This window comes from Pogoniulus pusillus, chromosome 15, assembly GCF_015220805.1.
Source record: "Pogoniulus pusillus isolate bPogPus1 chromosome 15, bPogPus1.pri, whole genome shotgun sequence".
NCBI classification, from domain to species: Eukaryota; Metazoa; Chordata; class Aves; order Piciformes; family Lybiidae; genus Pogoniulus; species Pogoniulus pusillus.
Window position 1 is genome coordinate 17058071 of NC_087278.1, and position 23218 is coordinate 17081288.

General features: G+C 38.3%; 1 protein-coding gene across 1 annotated transcript in view; it reads left to right on the forward strand.

The window, feature by feature from the left end:
• The window catches only part of MTPN (myotrophin), a 38453-nt gene extending 16127 nt beyond the window's left edge, over positions 1-22326 (forward strand). Inside the window, exons 2-4 of the mRNA XM_064155539.1 lie at positions 10930-11043; positions 12109-12192; positions 19039-22326. Of these exons, the coding sequence (XP_064011609.1) occupies positions 10930-11043; positions 12109-12192; positions 19039-19125 (285 nt within the window). The 3' untranslated portion in view covers positions 19126-22326. The remainder of the gene's footprint in view (positions 1-10929; positions 11044-12108; positions 12193-19038) is intronic.
• Positions 22327-23218: the final 892 nt, after the last annotated feature.

Sequence of the window (23218 nt, forward strand, 5' to 3'; positions counted from 1 at the left end):
TACCTCAGCGAACTGACTGGATTCTCCTTCGCCATCTTTCGTTTCGGTAACTCTCCTGGTTGGACTCCAAACCGCTGACTTCCATATTCGCTTGTTCCCAACAAGACGACAGGAACCGTCTGTGAACAAAGCATAGTTCTTTTCCTGATCAGAGAGATCACCATAGGGAGGAGCTTCCTCAGCACGAGTTATTTTCTCCTCTGGAGGTTTGGAACAGTCTGTGCCTTCCGGCCAGTTGGTGATCACCTCCACTAGACCAGGTCGGTCAAGATTACCCATTCGTGCTCGTTGGGTTATCAAAGCCATCCATTTAGACCAGGTTGCATCTGTGGCATGATGAGGTGATGAACCTTTGCCCTTGAACATCCAGTTAAGAACTGGCAGTCTAGGAGCTAAAAGCAATTGTGACTCAGTTCCAATCACTTCAGAAGCTGCTTTCACTCCCTCATAGGCTGCTAGAATCTCTTTCTCAGTTGCAGTGTAATTTGTCTCTGAACCTCTGTAACAACGTCCCCAGAAACCAAGTGGACGACCACGTGTCTCATTTGGAGCTCTCTGCCAAAGACTCCAAGTTGGACCATTGTCACTGGCAGCCGTGTACAGAATGTTTTTAATGTCCGGACCAGATCTCACAGGTCCCAAACCCACTGCATGGACTACTTCTCGCTTAATTTGATCAAAGGCTGCTTGTTGTTCAGGTCCCCACTCGAAATTGTTTCTCTGACGAGTCACATCATGCAGAGGTTTGACAATCTGACTGAAACCAGGAATATGTAGTCTCCAAAATCCCACCACACCAAGAAAAGAAAGTGTGTCCTTCTTACTGGTGGGAACTGCCATGGTAGAGACTTTGTTGATCACATCCTGAGGAATATAACGGCGACCATCCTGCCACCGCACTCCCAGAAACTGAATTTCTCTGGCAGGTCCTTTGACCTTGTCTCTCTTAATGGCAAAACCTGCTTGCAACAGAATGTCAATGATTTTGTTACCTTTCTCGAAGACTTCCTCAGCAGTTTGGCCCCACACAATGATGTCGTCGATGTACTGGATGTGCTCTGGAGCTTTACCTTTCTCCAGTGCATTGTGGATGACTGAGTGACAGATGGTTGAGCTGTGTTTCCACCCCTGAGGCAAACGATTGAACTGGTACTGGATTCCTCTCCAGGTGAATGCAAACTGAGGCCTGCACTCCTTTGCTATGGGAATAGAGAAGAAAGCATTAGCAATGTCTATGGTTGCATACCATTTAGCCTCCTTCGATTCCAGCTCGTACTGGAGTTCCAGCATGTCCGGCACAGCTGCACTCATGGGTGGCGTCACCTCGTTGAGGGCACGAAAGTCAACTGTCAGTCTCCAGTCGCCCGTAGGTTTACGCACAGGCCAGATGGGACTGTTGAAAGGTGAATGAGCTTTCTCGATGACAGCCTGATCCTCCAATTGACGAATCAGCTGATGAATGGGCAACAAAGAGTCACGGTTAGTTCTGTACTGCCTATGATGAACAGTTTGAGTTGCAATTGGCACTTCCAGGTCCTCTATGTCATGATGTCCCACAACTGCAGATTCATCAGAAAGTTCAGGTCTAACAGACAATTTCAATTTATCATCCTCAATCTCTACAGATGCTATTCCAAAAGCCCATTTATGACCCTTAGGATCTTTGAAACAACCTTGTCTCAAAAAGTCAATTCCCAGAATGCAAGGCGCATCAGGACCAGTTACAATAGTATGTGTCTTCCACTCTTTACCAGTTAAACTGATCTCAGCCTGTATCTTAGTTAACTCTTGAGATCCACCAGTGATTCCAAAGATAGAAATGGACTCTGTCCCTTTGCAATTAGATGGCAATAAAGTACACTGAGCACCTGTGTCAACTAAAGCCCTGTATTTCCGAACTCTTGAACTGCCAGGCCACCTAATGAATACATTCCAATAGATTCGGTTCTCTCCACTATCCCTTTCCTCCTCCTGGCTGGAGGCAGGGCACCCCTAATGCTGAACATGGCATGTAGGGTGTACACAGTGATTGGTGTTGTTGCGAGAGGAATTGCAACTGTTGGAACAATTGCAGTTGCTCTCAGGAGCTGAAGAAGTGACAGCTACTTTCCTGGCATTGCTGCCTCCGTTTCTGCCACTCTGCAGATCCCTGACCCTCTTTGAAAGAGCTGAAGTAGGTTTACCATCCCATTTGTTCATGTTCTCACCGTATGTGTCACGCAGAAGTATCCACAGTGACGCACGTGATTGCTGCTGTCTGGGTGGAATTTGTCTCCTCCTAGGCTGGAATTGCCTTGCAGGAGGTGGGCGTCTGTTCCTGATTGCAGAAACATTCACCCATTCAGATGATGCAGGAACGGTATCTTTTACCAGATTTTTGAGATCCTCCTTCAGTTCTTTCATGGTATTCTCAAAACCATCTTTCATGCTCTTTATTTCAGAAGTCATAGTTTTTATGGCACAGATTATACCAGAATGTGACAAGCTGTCCTCAATCTGCCTGAGCTGATCAGTGAATTCACCAACAGTGAAAGATCTTCCATTATCACTCCTTGCTAGAAACTTGCTGGCCAAGATGTTAGCATAGGATGAAGGAGCAAGCTTAATAAGCTTCTTCATGAGACCTGTTCCCAAAGGAATATCGTCAGGCTCATGTGTGCCATGATCTCCATAAAGCACTTCCTTCACAGCAAACTCCTTCAGAAGCTTAATTCCCTGCTCAACGGTGTTCCACTTCTTGGCAGCCCATGGCAAATCATCTCGGGAAGGATATCTCATAGCCACAGCCAACAAAAGGCGTGTCCACAAGCTAACCCTACCAAGAGGACTTGCCAGGTGTTTGTCCACTCCACTCTCCTTAGTGAGTGGTCCCAGCTGCTTGGCAGACTTGTCTCCTACCTGCAGAGCATTAGCACCAATGCCACGGCATCTCACTAACCAGCTTAAGATTGGCTCACCTGATTCCCTTGTGTATTCCTTCCTAACTTCCCTGACCTCTCTGAGTGGATCCTTGGAGCCTTGGATGTCATCTTCCTCCTCTTCTTCCTGTTGTTCTGGTGGTGCCTGGCCTAACACAATCTTCCTCATAGCATTCCTAAACTCATTGGAACCATCCTCTCTCTTAGCAGCTAACCTCACAGCACTCCTCTCACTTGAGTATTGTTGTCTCAGCACATCTACAAGGTCTCGCAGACTAACTGCCTCCTCTTCCTCCTCTTGCTGCTGATCACCAGAGGTCCCCTGTCTTACATCCTCCTGCGAACCACTCTTTGTCTTAGCTTTTGCCTTAGCAGGTGCCAGAAGGGCCTGAGCAGCAACAGACTTGGATGTGTCTGCTGGAGGATTTGAATCTTTAGGAGTCTGACTTGGAGCATTTGTATCCTTAGGGGTCTGACCTGGAGCTTGTGAGTTCAAATCTGCCTTGCTTTTAACAGGAGGATTTTGGTTCTGGTCTGCTGGCTGGGGTTTCGAATTGGCTGAGCTGGTGTCATTAGGATTTGGACTGACTGGGCTAGCGTTACTAGCACTAGTAGTATTATTAACATTAGTGGGATTATTTGCCTGTCCTCCTGGGATGCCTGCCAACCCTGACGTGTTTTGATTGTTGCTAGGGACATTCTGATTTTGGGTACCTGCCTGTCCTCCTGAGGCTCCTGCTGAACTCTGCCTGTTATCATTATTGTTTACGTTAGTGGCGGGTACACTGGCCGTGTTCCCAGCACTTGGAGAAGGAGGGGCAGAGGCTGGCAAGGGGGAAGACGATGACTGTGTTCCCTTGTTTTGCTGTGAAAGAGACTGCTTCTGAGACACAGAATTTTTCCTAGCTCTTACAGAAACTGGTTTTGAATTTTTCACCAATAATGCCAAAATTAATATGAATATTAAAATCATAAGAGCCAGATTACTGCAGACCAAACCCGTGACAATCTCTTTTCTGTAAAAATCCTTGCATGGACTTGGCATTTCAGTTTGGGGCTGGATGACCCTCATGAGAGCAGTAGATAAAGCAGCATTTTGACTGATCGTCACATTATTGACAAAAACTCTTGTAATATCACTAGTAATATTCTCAGTGACACTAAAACCAGCATAACCAAGAATGAAATCACCCCAGCTCCAGAACATGTTTGAAACCTTAGCTTTAGCCTTCTTAAAAACTACATGAAGCAAGAAATAACCAATTTGATCTTTGATCCAATTGTACACAAAAAACCAGAAAACAGGCCACACAGCAATCCCCACCAAGTACAATAGCTGCTTGATTAGCTTCATCTTAATTCCCAGAGCTAATTTCCACTCACTGAAATATCTAGCCCCACGTTGGGCGCCAATTAAAAATGTGATGGTTTGGGGGTTACCCCGCCCCTCCCACACTTTTGTATTTGCCCCAGCTAACTCAGACGGCCTCTGGGAATATAGATGAAGCAATTTATTTACAGCTAGCAGAATTTACAAGCAGCTATTTACAATATATACAGTTATATACAGTTATATACAAAGGATAAACAATACAAAAGCACAACTCCCCTCCCAGAAACCTGAGTCCCCAGGAGGGGCTCTCAAACCACCCCAACACCTCCCCCCGTCCCTCTCAACCTTACCCCAGTTCTCAGGAAGAAAAGAGGTGCAGCCAAGAGGTTAGGGAGCAGGGTTAGTAGGAGCAGGGTTAATGAGATGTGACCAGGTCTAAGGCAAAAGCAAGAGTGAGAGACAAAATGGAGAATGTTTTTTTCTTCTTCCCAGAGTTCTCAGCGTGACTGTGAGAGAAGTAGACACAATTGTTTTTCATTTCACTGCCCGTTATCTAGTTCTTTTACCAAAACATTCCAGCTTGCTTCAAACTAGCACATACTGAAAGGTAGCTTTGAGTAGTGTTAACACTTGAAAAACAGAAGTGAAAGTGTAAGAGGCAACAGTTCTGGATAGAATGTGAGAAATTCCAGTTAAGAGAAAATATTTCACTGTGAGGGTGATCAAGCACTGGGAGGGGCTTATACCTAGAGAGCTTGTGAAGTTCTCCATCCTGGGAGGTGTATGAAACTCACTTGAGTAATGTCCTGAGCAGCCCAACCTGATTGGACCTGCTTTGAGGAGATGTTGGACTAGCTAACCTCCAGAGTTACCTTTCAGCTTTCAACAGTTTGTGATTCTGAGAGTCAGACTTAAAAGCTTGTAGTCCTTATATTTTTAGATTATTACTCAGGTCTCAAGAAGCATGGTGTTTTAGTTTTGTCTCATTACTGCCAGTGTTTGTGACCCATGGCTTGATTATGTAAGACTGTCACAGTATCACCAAGGTTGGAAGAGACCTCACAGATCATCAAGTCCAACCCTTTACCACAGTGCCCAAGGCTAGGTTTTTACAGTTATAGCAAAGAGAATTATGGCAAAAGTTTTTATTTTACCTATTATATACTTAAGTTCACAATTATTTTAGAAATTGTGGAATGATTGACCTTGAAGAATAAAAGTTGTAGTATGGGGGTTTTCAAGTTGTTTCTTCAGTATTGCTCAGTCAAGATTTTCAGATCTGCAGTGCTGGGACAGAGCTGACATGTGAGAGCAGTAAACAATTGAAGAGTGTATGAACATACAACTGAAAGGAACATAGGTTAAGCAGTAAACTTTGTCTTAAATCCTTAAAATAGAATCTTTTAAGAGTACAACTAGAATGACAAAGATAGTTATATGTATGTTGCTACCTTTTTGTCGTTTGTTTCTTTGAAGTCTTCCTGAAATGGATGAATCTGGAAATTTGTAGTAAAGGATGAAGTGTTATGACCTGACTCAAACTTTGAGAAAAGGAGGAGGAAGATTAATACACATCAGTTTCTCCAGAACCCCACATCCCCATTGTGGAAGTGCGAGACTGTCTGCTAAACAGTTTGAATATATGGCTAATAATTTATAAGGTGGGGGTTTTTTTAAGGTGTAGTTTGTCCAATCTTGCTCTTCCTTCAGAAGACTAAGGAATAAATAAATTGCTCTCATTTGAAAAACAATTTCAACGATCAGGTTATCTCTGTTCCACTTTAAAACATAAAACTTACTCTTCCAGGCAAGTATTTAGATATAAAAACTACAAATTAGACTGAAAGGAAATATTTCATTCCGTGGATATCAGTATAGTTTCTGTTATGGCAAAGTATATCTTCAAATTATATGTAACAGCATAAATTACAGTTTACTTCTGACCATGATATTTTCAAAATACATTTTTGCATTTCACTTACACATCTATCATTGTTATGTGGTGTACCAAAGCTTGCTTAGCTGTCTACTGGGAATTTCTTTTTTTTCTTAAAAAAAACCAAAACACATCTCATGAAGATGAATGTAGAAATCAGACACTATACCAAATTTCTAAATTCCATCTGTTTGTTCTAAAGTGTTTTCTTTTACATAAAAACGGGAGTGTTTTAGGGTTTAGTGTTTTTGGTTTTGCTACACCATACACTTTAAAGGGAAGAGTGTTGCTAATGTGATACTTCTGATATAAAGGCCATGCACTGTAATGTGACAAAGAAACAAAAAGGTACAGTACCTAAATTTTACTTTCCTTTTGTCTGCACATATTTGCCTGTTGTTCCTACACCTGAGGAACATCAATGCTCAAAACCTGAGACGCTCTTCATTTCCACTAGTTGAATTCTTTATTGCCATAAATCTTGTTGGAAGTACTTTTGATGAGCTGTCTCTCAATTTCTGTTCAGTTAAATACAATCACTATGAACAAAAGCTTGCAGGGAAGATAATAAATTATGAAGGGTTTGGAAGTAGTATACACAGTATGTGGTACAATGTTCCAAATACTTCCTCCATAGGACTTAAACTTTTTTTCATAGAAAGAGGAGTTTTCACTTATCTTTTTTCCCACACTGACAACAGTTACTGCTATATTTAAGATGTCAGAGTTACCTAATACTGTATAAGAAAGTAATCTTTTATATGTGAATAGATGGATTTAATGCAACAGAGTATAATGTGAGTTCATCTTTTTGCAAACTAATGGAGACAGGAATTATACAGTCAAGAAGCTCCTATAGGATATTTTCCCACACTCTAAGGATATCTGATTTTATGAAATCTGGTTTTCTTCATTGAAACCAGGATGAAAGGAGTGCATGAAATGGAGAGATGAAGTTATTTCTATGTGACAAGTACAGATGGGGATATGAAGTTGTTTCTAAATCTGAAAGAGCATTTTAATGCCACCATTATTACAGATACTGCTCTAGTAATATAGTTAGCCTACATGATAGGATTTAATGAGGTCACAATTTTCAGTTTCTATTCTTGAGATAGAACTGTAAATCCCAGTTACTTATTTCTGGTGTGTTCAGGTGCCAAGTGGTGAATCAGATGAAGGAATAGATTCAACTAGAAAGTGTTGTGTATATATTAATTAGTGATGGACAAAGTAACAGCGACACAAGAATATGTGGACATAGCAGCCGAAGCCATTTATTAGTATAGCAGCAGTCTTTTTATATGCCATTCTACAAATTGTGGTAACTCTACCAGTTATGGAGTACAGTGATTGGGTAAAATACTGTTTTTAACATTCTTACTGGATAACAGTGTGGTGTTGGCTATCTTGGCACAGACTACTTTCAGTTCTTTGTTCTAAGTTTGCTGTGCTCCTATGCAAATGTTACACAAGGTGAGCATACCAGTTTACTATGATTCTAACCTTAATCTTGTGTGAAGGGTAGAGACACGCACTCTAGCTGACTCCCTCAGCTCCCACAACTCCCCATTTTTGTGCCACAAACACAGACTGATTGACCTGCTGCAGTGACCTTTGCAGCAGACCAACTGGGCAGAGTAGCATTAGGAGAACAATGACAACTGCAAGAAGTACAACAATCCCTGTTTTAACTAAAGACACAACCCATCCTGTGAGACCCCATCCTTTAAACAACCCAACAAGCCATCTGGTATCTTCTTCTTTACGGTGCAAGAGTCCATCTTCAAGTTCTTGAACGCACTTGTGTATCAAACCTGAATGATCAGACAGATTCATATGACACATTCTCTCAAACTCCCCACATCCAGGTCCATGTGTCTATAACAGAAATTCAATTGCAGCTCTATTTTGCAAAGTAGCATGATATACTGAGTCAACATCTAACAAAAGTTCACTTAATGCTTTCCCCAGTTGGTTACAAAGGAAACATAACTGTATCTAGCTGTATCTAGATAAACGAAGATAACAAGTAAATTCTGCAGCCAAACAAGTGGGAAAAATCCCTTGGTTGGTTGCAGTACTCTAATATTGTTAACTCCTAGACTGTCAGACCTTTGCTATGTGATAGAGAGTCCCACATGATCACCTGCTAACTCTCTGTCTCAACCAGTGAGGTCGGTATTACTAAAGTTAAAAGGCTTGCTCTAACTTACATGGTTGGTTCTGAAAGGATCAAGGCTTTACTTCTAGGGAGAGAAATCGCATCCCTCATCACATGGTTCAACGCAAGGAAGTCAACACAGTCAATCAGATCCACTCCAAAATGATTGTTCTCTTGATGTTGGGTGTTTGCCTATTCATTGCTATAGTGATTTTGGCTGCCAGTATCTATCACTATTTCATCAATTGTTGCAAATAAATTGTTTTATATTCCCTGTTGATATATTCCCTGTTTATTCTTGTTTAGCCTGGAACAGTGTGTTCAGTAGGACAAGGGAGGTTATTCTTCCCCTGTACTCAACACTGGTCAGGCCACACCTTGAGTACTGTGTCCAGTTCTGGGCTCCTCAAATCAAGAGAGATGTTAAGGTGCTGGAACATGTCCAGAGAAGGGCAACAAAGCTGGTGAAAAGCCTGGAACACAAACCCTATGAGGAGAGGCTGCGGGAGCTGGGGTTGTTTAGCCTGGAGAAGAGGAGACTCAGGGGTGACCTCATTGCTGTCTACAACTACCTGAAGGGACATTGTAGCCAGGTGGGGGGGTGGCCTCTTCTGCCCAGCAACCAGCAATAGAACAAGGGGACACAGTCTCAAGTTGTGCCAGAGGAAGTATAGGCTGGATGTTAGGAGGAAGTTCTTCACAGAGAGAGTGATTGGCATTGGAATGGGCTGCCCAGGGAGGTGGTGGAGGCAACGTCCCTGGAGGTCTTCAAGAAAAGAATGGATGAGGCACTTAGTGTCAAGGTCTAGTTGACTGGATGGGGTTGGGTGCTAGCTTGAACTGGATGATCTTGGAGGTCTTTTCCAACCTGGTTGATTCTATGATTCTATTCAGTGTCAGATGTTTTAAAATAAATGGGAAGTTGCAGAGTGGAAGTAAGAATATGGATAGAGCTTAACTTTCTGGATAAACTAAGTATATACTGCTTCCTTCTCCTTTTCCGACCTGTATGGCTGTTTGCTGCTAGAACAGTCATTAATGTACCCCCACCTGTGTTTTGTTTTGTACTCAAATTCAGCAAAAAATTCATGATACTACCTGAAAGAACTTTACTGGTTAACAAAGAGACCTTCATTTAGTCACACTGGAGTTTTATGTTATAGATTATTCTACAGTGTTGATAGTCCACATAGCTAAAGCTGTAGTAGACTTTGTTTAGAGTACATGCCATTCATAGATAAAAGTAGAACAATCTTTTCCGAAGTCCAACATGCTTCAGAAAACACAGATGTAGTTCAGAGTCAGTAGCAAGATTTGCAGTTTTTAAAATCATGCTACTTGCTTCTACTTCGTGCTGTTTTGAAGCCAGAACCTTCAGGAGTGTGAGAACCAAGTCCTGACCTGAGAGACCACAGAATGTACAGTTGTTTAGTTAAACACTTTAGTGTTGCTTTGACTTTCAGTGATGTATTGTGAAGAATTGAGTGTCTTGTGGATAGGAGAATTCTGAGGTTGTCTTGTTGTTTCGATGAGAGTATAAAACTGATAACACAGAACATTATATGCAGAATGAAACTTTCTTGTGAAAATTTTGTTTTCCATTCTTAGATGGGATGTAATGTCTAGAAGACATATGTTAAGTCTTCTATTCTGTGAACTTTCTAGAGGTTCTTGGCAAATGTGAGAGGACTGCTGGTCCTCTGCAGAGATGTATGAATTGATGCTGAAGCTGAAATGCTTTTAACTGTTTTTCTGTGGATATGCAGAGCTTGAAATATGGTGCTAAATTTAGCTATTACCTAAAATACTAGTACTTGCATATACAAACAAGACCTCACTTACCCCATAACTTGTCAATATCTGGTTTCCAGTAACTTCTTGTCATTACTGAGTTGCAGCAAGTTGGTTTATCCTTAATTGCACAACCCAAGGTGAAGAAACAAAGCTGATTAGGCGCTCACTAAATTAAATTTTGTTTACGCCTTAAGACTTGTCTCAATCCACTAGTATGAGTGGCATTAAAATACTGTGTCCTGATTTGATTGACTGTCTTCAGACTTTTTGTGTGTCCTGTAGAATTAGCAAATGCTATTTGTAAAACAGAATGACAGTTTCATAATTGGATAGTATTTACAGTGCTGATGTATTTCTATGCATCTGGTTTCTCAGTGTGCATACATGGAAGCAGGTAAAGTGACTTATCCAGATAACTAGGATCTCAGTTGAGGCAAAGGAGAAGCAAAAGTTGAGGCAAAGGAGAAACAAAGTAAGCCACTGCAAGCATTTTTTTCCAAGCTCTAATGACTTTTTTTTTCTTTTTACCATATGAGTTACTAGTGCAATTAAGTACTTGCTACACTTGAGATGCTGTGCGAAAATAGGGACCAAGGTTGTCTTGCAGTCTTGAATGCATGGGGGAGAAAGGATATCAAGCAACTTAATTTCATTTTTCTTGGATGATGACTTCAATGTTTGAATGGACATTTTTCAGCGTATTTGAAGGTGTTGGGTTTGTTTCAAGCTCTTCTTGGTATGTTAGTTCTAAAATTTTTCTTACTATATTATTTTTACATTGAAGGGTGAAGATGTCAACCGAACACTCGAAGGTGGGAGGAAGCCTCTCCACTATGCAGCAGACTGCGGACAGCTTGAGATTCTGGAATTTCTGCTATTGAAAGGAGCTGATATTAACGTACGTACAACAATTTGCAAGAAGATGCCAAGATGTTAGGATCTTCTTCCGCTCCTTCTCACACACATCAGGAATTGTTATAAGTGCCTAAATGGATACTGAAAGATTTAGATTAAACTTTTTTTGCATGCATTTAGAAATATTTGAAAGTTGGTCTCCTAGAGGTTAGAAGCTTAAAATTAGATTTCATGGTTTTAGTATTTTTGGACACACTATGAAAAGTTGTTTATAGCTGTAAAAAATGTTAAATTTCCCATGACTCTGGTTAGAAAAATAAATTCAATAATCTCATCTAAATAAAGTTTGCATGAAGTACATGTTCTTACTTGTACAAACTCAATCATTCTCCTATAGGTTGAAATGCATCACTTTTTGTTGTAAAAAAAACTTGGCTGGTCTGTAGTAGCACTTTGAAACACTATAGTTCTCCATGAATAGAAGTTTCTAAATACTTTAACCATACACCCTAAGTGATGTGCTTTAGAATAATTGTCTGAAAGGTAATGGATAAGACATCTTGACCTTAGTCCTTTAAAAAATGGCCTGAATGTTTTCCCTGAAATTGCTTGAATTTTTTCCTTGGTGTCTGGGAAGATTCTTTCCTCCTTAGAGTCTTCTGTCTGGAGAGGAGAAAAAAACCTTACAGTTGATAAGTTTCTTAATCTTTCCTTTTTTGAGAGAGGGTGAGACTGTCCAAACCGTGTCTCAGCTAAAACTAATTTCTGAAGTCAGGCTGCCTAGGAAATGAGAATTTGGAGTAGTGCCTTTAAATTGGACAAAATTTTCCTGCTAAAACCCCTTTCCATAACTTGCCTAAAAAAAACAGATGAACTTTGGGATACCTAGAAGTCTTATGGAAGTAAACCTTGGAGTTATCTGTCTGTTTTTTAAACAATGAGTTTCCCTTTTAGAAGAGAGTAGAAAATTGTGAGGGAAAGAATTTCTGGATAATAGGCTTAAATCCTTATTTTCACTTACTGTTGACAAAACAAAGTTTAAAAGTTAAGAGCAGTCTCTTAACACTGTGTGAACTTGTGGTTCAATAAACTGTGTCTGAATTTACAGGCTCCAGACAAACACAATATCACACCACTCCTATCAGCAGTCTATGAGGGCCATGTTTCCTGTGTGAAGTTGCTTCTGTCAAAGGTGAGATACAAATGTTTAGAATAAGTTATCAGCAAAGTTTGTATTATTATGACTTTTTTTCCAATAAGATGATGCTCCAGGTAAGTTCAAAACATGAAACAAATGTTGTTTATATTGCTAGATCAGAGAGGGTATTCTGGTTATGGAGAAGGGAGAGTCTCAGAAATTTTGCAGTATAGCAGAAGTAATAGTGACCACTAATAGTCATGTGAGCTCTGGCTAGAGAGCAGTTAACAGCAAACCAGGCAAAGAAAAATGCGTTTCTTTGGCTGACAGGGAGGAATGGGATTTAGCTGTGGCAGCTGCTTAAGTATTTCATGTGATGGAATCTCCACTGTGAAGTGGTTTTCCTGTGCTTTTGCCAGATGACTGAAAATTCATCTGGTTTGACAGAGTAAAGGGAAATAAGAGTAGGAAGACAAGCCTTCTGTGTGGTAGAGCTTGTAAATATTTTTTTTCTTGGGAAGAATAAACTTAATCTGTTTCTGTTCTCCTTTTGATCCATGTTGCAAAAGGGATCCATTTGACAAAACAATAGTTAATTCAAGTTTTACTTTGAAAAGAGGAAGTTAACAGTGCATTTTCAGTATATGAACCCACTTAAATCATTTAGCTAAAAGATTTCATGTCATTTCTGAGGTGTTTTTTTTTTTACTTCCTTAATGTTACATGAATTCACTCTTCCTCGCTTCCTGTCTAATGTTTAGTCCTTCTGTGAAGAAATACTATGGCTGTTAATTTAGGATTCGTAATGGTGCATCCAACCTGATTAAATTTTGTTGAGCACTGATCCTTCATTTAGGAGCATTATATGCATATTACAAAAAAGTATCCTTTTTACCACATGATATTTTTTCAGCTTCTGTTTTGAAGTGTTTTACAAACTAAAGAAGTTTCTGAAACAATAAACAAGATGCCTCAAAACTTAAGTTCAATCATGAACTGTCTGGCAACTAGTAGGGATAGTGCATTCATTGTAGTCTCTGTCAGCAAGGGTATTAATGAACCAGCTATTTTTCACACAACTTGTGAGAATATGTTGATCTCTGTACTTGATAAACTCGAATGACATTGGTAAAGTTCAATGGTCATAAAGATGAGACAGTTTTACAAAGTGCAAACTGTTAAAAGAATGTGAACTTGGTCTAGGAGATGGGATAAAAAAAGTGTTGCATTATAACTGCTTGTTTCTGTCCATGTGGGCTAGCTGATGAACTGCAGATTTGCTCATCAGCTCACTCTGAGGCACATCCTCGTATGGTATGGGATTGTTCTTTCTCTTCTATCTTAACAACTCTTGTTTGAACATTAATTGTTCCACCTTGTTTATGACATAAGTCTGACTTCATATGTTCTTCAATAGCAGAATGAGAGACTTCAGGTCAGATAGTTTGGCTCTTATTTTAAGTTCTAAAAATGGCTGTTTGACTGCTTAATGCTTTTCCTTGGTATTTTTTGTGTATTTTATTGTTACTGTAAATGAAGGTAAAATGTTGAATGTAAATAGTGGAACTGCAGGTGCAAATAATGGACCAATATATTTAAGATTTTTCTTCAAAGCTGTTCTTTGTTGATTTTGTAAATACAACATCTGTACTTACTGCTAGAAAGCGTCATTATTTTACATCTACCTACTTTCAGCTGCCTTCCTTTTGCTCTGTTATTTGACACCTTGCATACATGGTCTCTGTCACAGAATATCCCTTTAGTTGTTAGACTAAAAGTCAGTAACCTCTTTAACATATTTTCACAAGTTGTGAGAACTGATGAGCACAGTGGTGTATATCTCCTTAGTCTGTATACCGCAAATACATAAAAGGTATCAATTTGATCAAGGTAGAGTAGTGGAAGGAATTAGAGATTATTGTTCCTCTTCATCTGCTAGGATTAGATTCAATGCAAATAAATTTTGTTACATGCAGGTGGAAATTGCAGGTGGAAATCAAATTGTTAGAAGCTAACGTTCTGTACTGCCTTTTGAAGTATATGATTTGTAGGGGTGTTCTTAAAGCCTTCATGTGAGACTCCAGAGTTGCTGAAACGAGGAGGAGTGTGTGAAAAAAAATTTCAGACGTTAATCAAACATAAAATGCAAAAAAAAAATACCTAAGTGCCAAATAAGAAAAAAAGTTATCTTAGTCAAGGTGACCAGTAAGATTTTTTTTTAATTTCCTGATACTGTAGAAGATTTGTTTATTGGAAGGAAGGAAGCTGGTTAATTATTAATGTAGTGTAACTGCAAAGTGTTATTTAAACAATCTTTCACTGAAAGCAGTAAAAATATTAAAAGAATTTTGGCATAATTCACTTTCTGAGGATGATAAATAATTATAAATACTAGAGACACCTAATCAAGCTTCTATGCTCTTACACAGACTAGAATGATTAGAATGGCTACTTGATCTTAAACTGATATAGCCTACCTAGGTTGCTGTTGATACTGGTGTCACACACAGTTGTGTAGTGAAACATCTTATAAGCCCATAAGAGCCTAACTTGAAAGATCTGGAGGACCAGATTGAACTAGCAGTTCAATCTGTACAAAAGTTTATAATGTACATGTCACATTACTAATAGATTTTTTTGTAAATTATTCTAATAGTTGAAGCCATTATACCAACTATCATCCCTTAAGAAGCACCAATTTGTGTTATGGCATTAAAAGTAACCTTCAACAAGACTTTTATATGATAAAGCAGAATTTATTTCTCTTGTTATTCCTCAGAGGACTGTTTTGAGGTTCTTGGCTGGTGCTCATCACAAATGGAAGCCAAACAGTGTGATAACACAGTATCTGTATAAAATTTAATTTTTTTTAATTGGATATTTTCTTTTTAAGGTTTTGCAGTGTCACCTACCTGTTCCAGAGGGTGGTTTCCTGGATTTGATTTTAATTGTTGTAGATGCACAATAGAACTCAGTTTCTCTCTTTAACTGCTCACGTAGCCTCTGTTACAAAGATGTTCCTTTGTAAATGACAGATGGTGTTTGCTTGTTGCCATGAGATAAATGCCTGCTCATCGAGCTCTATTGTGACACTGTGTTTGTAGGACATAGATTAATTTCAGTTGAAATTTGAAAATAAGACATGAAATAGGTAGAAAGGATGAAGCCGACGTTTCTTCAGCCAACCCTATGATACTCCTTATACCCACACTTGCCTTATCCTATTAATTTTCTCTCCATTACCATTGTTTATGTTTGTTCTTGATAATTTATTTTCCTCAGAGATCCTCTGTCCTATTCATCATCATTTTGACAGCCTAATTCAATTTTATTAGTTTCAATAAGCTAAAGAAACACCAGCTGTTATCATTTGACAGTAGGTATTTGGAATATTTTCGTATCTGAATGATTAATGCATCCTTGCAGCATCTTTTCTATGAAAAAATACACAAATGTTCACGACTAAAGGTTATCTAGTGCTTGCATAACTTTTGCCACAGCTGTATTCCTTTTTCCAAAAAAAGTCTGTATTCTTTAGCTGTGGAGTGTAAGGTCTGTGCAAGTTTAAATTTGGCTAGTGCCTTATGTTAGGAAGATTCTGTTCAGAAGTACCTGATTACAGGAAATAATGTTGGGATGCACAGTTTCATTGTCTGAGAAATGTATTTGTAATTAAATATGTGCATTTTCTAATAAAAGAAAGCCTCTCATTAGTTCGTTTTAACAACAATGGGGTTTTAACTCTTTTTTTTTTTAGTGAAGAAATAGGTTAGGTAAAATCCAAATACTGGTTTTGCTTAATGTCCTGGGTTAACACAGTCTACTTGCACAAGCCTCCTCTCACAGACAGGAGGGAAAGTAACACAAAAAGTCATCTGGGTTGAGATAAAAAATGTAATTAAATGATATAATGTGCAATTACCTTACTCAACCCATCACGCTTAATAGCAGTGGTCTTGATCTTTGTATAAAAATAACATCCAGCTGTAATTGTAGGTGGGATGAGAATTTAAAGGAGGCAAAAAGGAAAGTGCAATACATGCTTGTAAAAGGAACTGTGGCTGCTTGCTCAGTGAGAATGAATTTCACTGGTACAAGTATGTCCCAGGTTGGGAATTGTGAGGTTAAAAAAAATCCTCTAGGGACTAGAAGATTGTTATTCAATCCCATAATTCTGCTATCTCTTTATAAATTTACTGCAAATCCAGTTGTCCTCCTTTCCTCCTCCTCCAGCCTTGCGTCAGGTGGGACCTGCTTTTATCAGGACAAATATGTAAGGAGTAGGCCTGTTTTGGGGGCCTCTGGAGGCATAGGGCGGGGAAAGATTGGAGCACTGGGGATTATAGCTTTAGTTTTGGACTGAGAGAAGATTCAAGGGGGTTGCCATGGGTGTTGTATCTACTTTGTAATTTCTGCATCTCTCTTTCCAAATATAATTCTGGGGTTTTTTCTCCAATTCATTTGAGAGTTTCATTCTGTCAGCTCTCTTTAAAAAAAAGCAGGACAAAGTAAGAAAGTCTAGAATGTTATGCCTGCCAAAACAGAGTGTACAATGTGGTTTTAATGTTCATTAGTGGCTGCAAGTGCACACTCTACCAGGTGTCAGCAGTCATTTTCCAGCTTCAGTATCATCAATAATAATCACTGACGTGTGATCTCAAAGTGAAGAAGAAGTGTCATGTCTTGTGTTCGTTTTCTTCACTTCTGCCTTTTCAGTTCTGTTTTAATGTTAAATAACATAATACTGGAATATATTCTACCATTAGGGTACCAGTCTTCTACCAGATTTATTCAATACCCCCAGTTCCAGTTTCACAGGATTTGGTGTCAGCTCTGTGTTGTTCTTACCTGCGGCCTTCATGGTTTGGTTTGGTTTTCTTCCTTTCCTGAGCTGCAGTTGTGTCCTAGTAGCTATTGTACCTTCAGAGGATGTTTAACATTTTTTAACCACTTTCGCTTTCCTCAGTGGTTTAAGAGGGCAAACATTCCTGGCAAATAATGAGAGTTTATATATATTTGTGTGTATTTTAAGAAAAGAACATCACACAAACATAAAATATGAATAGCTTTTTACTTTGGGGAAGTAGAGAATATGATGGGATTACTGCATTTTTATGAACTTCTCATTTAACTTTCTTCTAGACAGTGTTTTATTTCTGACAGTGAAAGCTATTTCGACCTGACCTTTATTATTTCCTTATTATTTTAAATGCCTAGGTAAGTAGCTGTTCTCCTCACTTACTGGCACTGAGATTATTAAATGGTGTTCCCTTTAGGTAGTCATGAACCTTGTATCCTACGTTTAGTAAAGCTGTTATGGAAACTTGAGTCTTACATGTCCATAACTTTTCTGAAGTGCAAATATGCATGAGGGTGTAAACCAGTCCTGTGCCTAAGCTAAAAGATCTCTTTATGCTTTAAAGGTACTTCACTTGACAGTTGTGTCTTTTAAAGTCCTCACAATTCTGATTTGAGATGACTGCTGGCATTTTTCTTCAAGTCTGAGGGCCTTCAGGTTTTCTGATCTAATGTCAAAGAACAGCTTTGAAGCCGTTTTGATTTCCACATGGATTTTTATCTGAGAGTGTTATCCAAGCAGTAGAAATAACACCTGCAAAAGAAGCCATTACTACTATCATGGTTGCCTTCCTCTCATGGTACAGCTGAGACTTAAACTGCCAAAGACTTGTTTAATCTCTCAGGTTTTTGTGGGTTTTTTTAGGGGGAAAATTAACTATTTAAAAGTCAATAGATTTCAGTGGCTTTAGCCAAAGTGTATGTTTGCAATAACCAGTTAGTCTCTTCTTGGGAACAGACCAATTCAGCCCATGTCCATACCCAACAAACAGTCATACTGCACCATACTGCCCACTGTTTGGGCTCCTGTCACTCCATTGAATTTATAACATATACCCCAAATGTATGCCTTTATTCTGCTATCTGAAATACACTAGAGAACTAGAGAAAATTACCTGCCTGGAAGGAGTTACTGCAACTATAAGTATCCCTTTCTGAATTCTTTAATGGAGGCTCTTTCTTTGATAGCAGACCCCTTTTTCCCTGCCCTGCAGCTGACTGCCACCGAACAAAACAGTTGTCTATTTACAATATAGTCTGAATTTACTGTTTTATGTAAATGACTACACAATGCTCTAAACAAACATGACTAGTTAATCACTCTTCTGCTTTCACCCTCCTACCATAATTCTGACACTAGGGCTCTGTTTGCACTTACTATTCTGCAGTTTGCCATGAGGGAGCATTTCTTTTATTCCCTATCCTCCTATTGCCTCACTATTCTGTTTTATAGCCTGTTAAGTGTGTGCAAAACTCATCCAACTTTATCACTTTTGGACTTAGAATGATTTGGAGGTTTATTTATATGGATTTCTTTCAGTATGCGAGAGAAGCACAATTCTAGATGGATGTAGTCTTCTATGATATAGAAAGAAAATAATATGATTAGTAGTAAGCCTTACCAGGCATTATCTGTCTAATTTAGCATGTGAAAAAGATTGTTGCACCATGGACCTTGTACAAGTGTAGGACACTGAATTCTTACATTTTTAAAAGTAGTTTCTGGAAATAAACAACAAATAATCCTTCTCTTCCTATCCAAGATTAATTGATAATTTGCTGATCTTGCATCTTGCTGTGTGACAGAAGTTATGTGACTTTTTTTCTAGTCGTAAAGTGTAAAGTTTGAAACTTAAGATTGTGTGCCGAATAGTTTCGTACACAGAACTTGCCTGTTTGGTTTCTAAAGGAAAAAGTGCACTGTACTAAAAAGCCACAGGTATTCAGTAGAATCATCCGAGATAAGAAGTGATTGTTGTGACACACTTAATGCTATTACAGCCTGGTTTTATGAATTGATAATCCTTCTCAATGTCTTTACAGGGTGCTGATAAGACTGTGAAAGGCCCAGATGGACTAACTGCCTTTGAAGCCACTGACAACCAGGCAATCAAAACTCTTCTTCAGTGACGGGTGGACTGATAATCTTAAATGTCTCTCCTGTGGCCTCACACTGCTGCCTGTCTGTCACTTTTTGCATCTTCCAGCTTCTTCAGCTAAATACTTTGGGGGGGAGGGAAATTCTTTATGAATCAGACTAGTTAGGGACTTGTATCAAAGATAATGTTTGGAGAGGGTTGAAAACTATTATGAACAGTGTCCCTCTAGGACTTCTTTTCAGTGCTCAATCTCTTCCCGTTTCTAGTGAAAATGGCAGAAGGAAGACAGACCATGATCTTGAATATTTGATTTGTGAACCTCTTAGGTTAGTACTGTTTTCTGTTGAAAGGTTGCTTTAGATGGAAGTACTGCGCTATATACCTGAAACTAATTGTGAAGGAGACGATAGTCCCATGCTGTTACTGTCTGCCATAATCTAAAGTGTAGTAAAGTAGGTGTCTGGGTTGCTTTTCTCTCTCATTGAGTAGCTTTCTTCTTCTTCTGCCTAAAGCTTATGTTGCAGTTTTGAGGATTTTTGATACTAGTTATTGAAGCTCTTCTTTATAATGACTAATTGGATGTCACACTAATGTTTTTCTGACCTCCTGAGTAAACTGGTAAAGATCAGTTGAGGCATAGTAGTGTTACACTCCAGAATATCTGCTGAGGTACTTTTGGGTGCTTAAATTGGAGGTTTTTCTTTCCCCTGTTTCTTTTAGTCCAGGACAGATGTTCTAAGCAATTGTTGCGGAGAGAGTTCAAAATGTCAGTGTAGTTATTTGCAAAAGGATTGTTAGATGGAATTTCTTTACTCACCATGTCAGCATAAAATTTGTAGACAGGTGCAACAGCTACCGGAGTTTGGTAGGCAATGATAATCAAGTCAAATGTGGAAAATGATCAGTAATTATTTAGACATTCATATCAGGTGACTGTTGTTGCTAAATTGTTCTGGTAAGCTTTTGAAATACATGTAAACTTCTAAGTTCAGATGTTAGGAATAGCAAGATATACAAGTAGAAGTCTTGCTCTAACTCCTGAAGGAAAGAAACCAAACACTTCTAATTGTGCGTATCGTGGAATTGGTGTTTCATTGTTGGCTGAATGAAATCTCTTAAATTTCATTAAGGCACAGGGCTTGTTCTGGCAGTTCCCAGTGCAGTTGTTGCACATTACCCATTGACTTTTAGGTAAGACTACAATAACTGCAAGTATGACAGTACTGATAATTCATGGGAAGGAATTTAATGAAGTTGTAGGAATTCCTGACGTGTCTTACAGTCCTCAGGAATGTTTGAGCTTTTGGCTTTCATCTTGAAAGTTTTCACTAGACTCTGTTTCACTCAATACTGAATTAACAGTTTTTATAACAGAAAAGTGTATGTCACAAACTGCATCCTCTTTTTTCTTTGAAATAGAGATTTCAGATTTTCTAATAATGTAGTACAAAACCCAAATGTACATAATGTCTCATGATGAATTCTTAAACAAAAGTAGCCGATACTATTTTGATATCACTGTTGAAATTGAGAGGATATGTAGAAGTAGGCTGGTGACAACTACTCATATTTAATGAAGACTTAGTTTTACTTGAATCATGTTGTGTGGTATGTTTGAATGCCTCAGCTATAAAAAGCTTTGCATTTAGACTGTAAAATGAGAGCAGAAGCTGATTTACATGTACACATCCCTTAAGAAAGTCAATGGAGAAAACAATCAGCACTAGCCATAAACTGTACAGTGCAATTACTATGCTTCTTGGAGATGGGAGGCAAGGAAGAGCTGAAGGATTGGAAATCAGTGATAAATCAATTGGTGAGCTGCTGATAAAGAACATGCATGTTTGGTGAGCAGTGCTTTTAATAACTATTTAAAAAAAAGAACTCTTTAATCTCTGATCAGTGCTGGATTGTCATGTCATTGTAATAGTGTGAACACAGACTATAGGTTTAACTCTTTATTCAGCTAAGAAATTAACCATCTATGGCATACATTTACATCTGTATTATGCTATTAAATACTTAGCTACTGAAATATTAGTCTAGAAAACTGCAATCTGTTTTTACGTGGAAAATTTGATTATTCAAGTTTTTTGAGTTGATTAGTGTCAAGTTGTCTCACCATAATGGTTTTTGGGTTTTGTTGTTGTCTTTCTTTGCTTTTGCTTTTGCTTTTTTTTTTTTACCTCTGGTTTTGTTCCTGCCCATCAACTCTCACTTAAGTGAGCATTATCATATTAAAGAAACATAATGTTTGTAGTAACTCTTGCAGTGATGCACTGAAGCTATTTTGTCTCCCTTTTTCTACAATTGTGTTTTTTCTTGAGGGGGAAAAAATACAAATAAACGTCAATGAGACAAGTGTCAGTTTGGCTGTAATATATACCCGAGATGCCTTTCAGGATAGTTAAAAGATGTCACTTAATGCTTGGATCATGAAGAAGAAATACTTTTTTGCTTTTTGCACTAAACAAGAAGTGATCGATTATTTTACCCCGGATTTAAAAAAAAAAAGAAAAAAAAGACAAGGGAAAAAAGTAACAATAAAAGCTATTCTTTTCTAATTGTCTAAAAACTAGGCCTGTTCACCTACTCCCCTTTGATAGTTATATTGTGGAAAAATAATGGATAACTGCCTCTGTCTTTGAGTGGGTCCTAACTATAGGAAAATACCAATCTGTAAATTATTTCACATTCTATAAACTGAATTTGAATACTTTGACTGGAGTTGCATACACTTGGAAATCTACTCTGTTCTTAAACCTTTTCCTTTGAAATTTGTACTGAATAAGTTATAACCTTAAATATAATTTGGATTTTGTACCTTCTGCTCTTTTTTCTTAAGAGGAGCAAATGGCAAAAGAAGTACAACAGTTAAATGGAATTTGATCCTTGAACATAGCATTGAATTATTTGTAGAAGAGGCTGGTAAGAATGGAGTGTCCTACGTCAAGCAATTGCAGTGTTGCATGCAAAATTTCAAGATGAATTTGTCTTAATTATATTTTGTAAATGGATAAACAATCATCTTTCTACGCAGTAATGAAAGAAAATTATCAGTGCTCTGTACATTTTGATATTTGACTTCCTCTTTTCATAATTGTTAACTGTTTTGACACAGTTGGGTTCATCATTATCATGGTTCATAGACTTCAGAATGCTAAATGATACTGTATTTTTAAGTTTGTGTTGCAAGAATGAATGGAATAAACTTGAATTGTGCGATATGAAACTGGAGAGTTTTGTTTTCCTTTCTGCTCTAATGTTTTATTAATCTCTGGCTACAGAGCTATTTGCCTGGGAAGCATCTAAGCACCAGTTCACATATACAGTGATTAAAATGTTCAGGTATTTGTAAGATTTAAATATTAAATGAAAACTGCTTTGATAATACATACAAGTTTTGTGAAATTTGGTGTTGGATTTTAAATTATATACATTTAAATTGTTTTTCATTCTATGATTTTGTTATCCACATTTACTGCTTAAACGGTAATACAAAGTGTTAAAGATCTCGTGTTAAATTCTAAGAGACGGTCTGGAGACAGAGAGATGTTCCCTCCATAAACTGTGAAAACTACAGCAATTTGTTGTCTTCTTTACTTTATCAAAGCATGTGAAGCGGTTATTAACAGAAAGTGTAGCTTAAGTATAAATAAAATTGTTCATTCATTGTTTGTGTTGTATCCTTAAAATTACTGTCAGAAGTTACTTTGCTTGTCAGTAGAGATTTAGATTTAATTGTTTGATACGAAAAATTGCAGGAAAGTGTTGTTTCTAAGTAGGAAAATTATAAATATGGAAATAAATATTTCAAAAGAAACAATTTCTTGAGTTTTGTTGAAAGCAGGGTCTTCTAATGCTGTATTGGCAACAATTCAGTTGGAGAAAAGGGCATATTCATCATAAATACCAAGGCAGTCAAATAGTGAGATGGCCAGTGGCAGCTGATGTCTGTGCTTAAGTTCCTGCATTGATCTTACTTGGGTCTTGTTTGTTGACTGTTTAGTTTGGGGTTTTGATAGACAGCTCTTCAGTAGGAGGAAATACCAGCTAAGTTTCAGAATGCTGGTTTCCTACACTTGCATTCCTCAGTTAGTGACTAACCATGTAAAGACAATTCC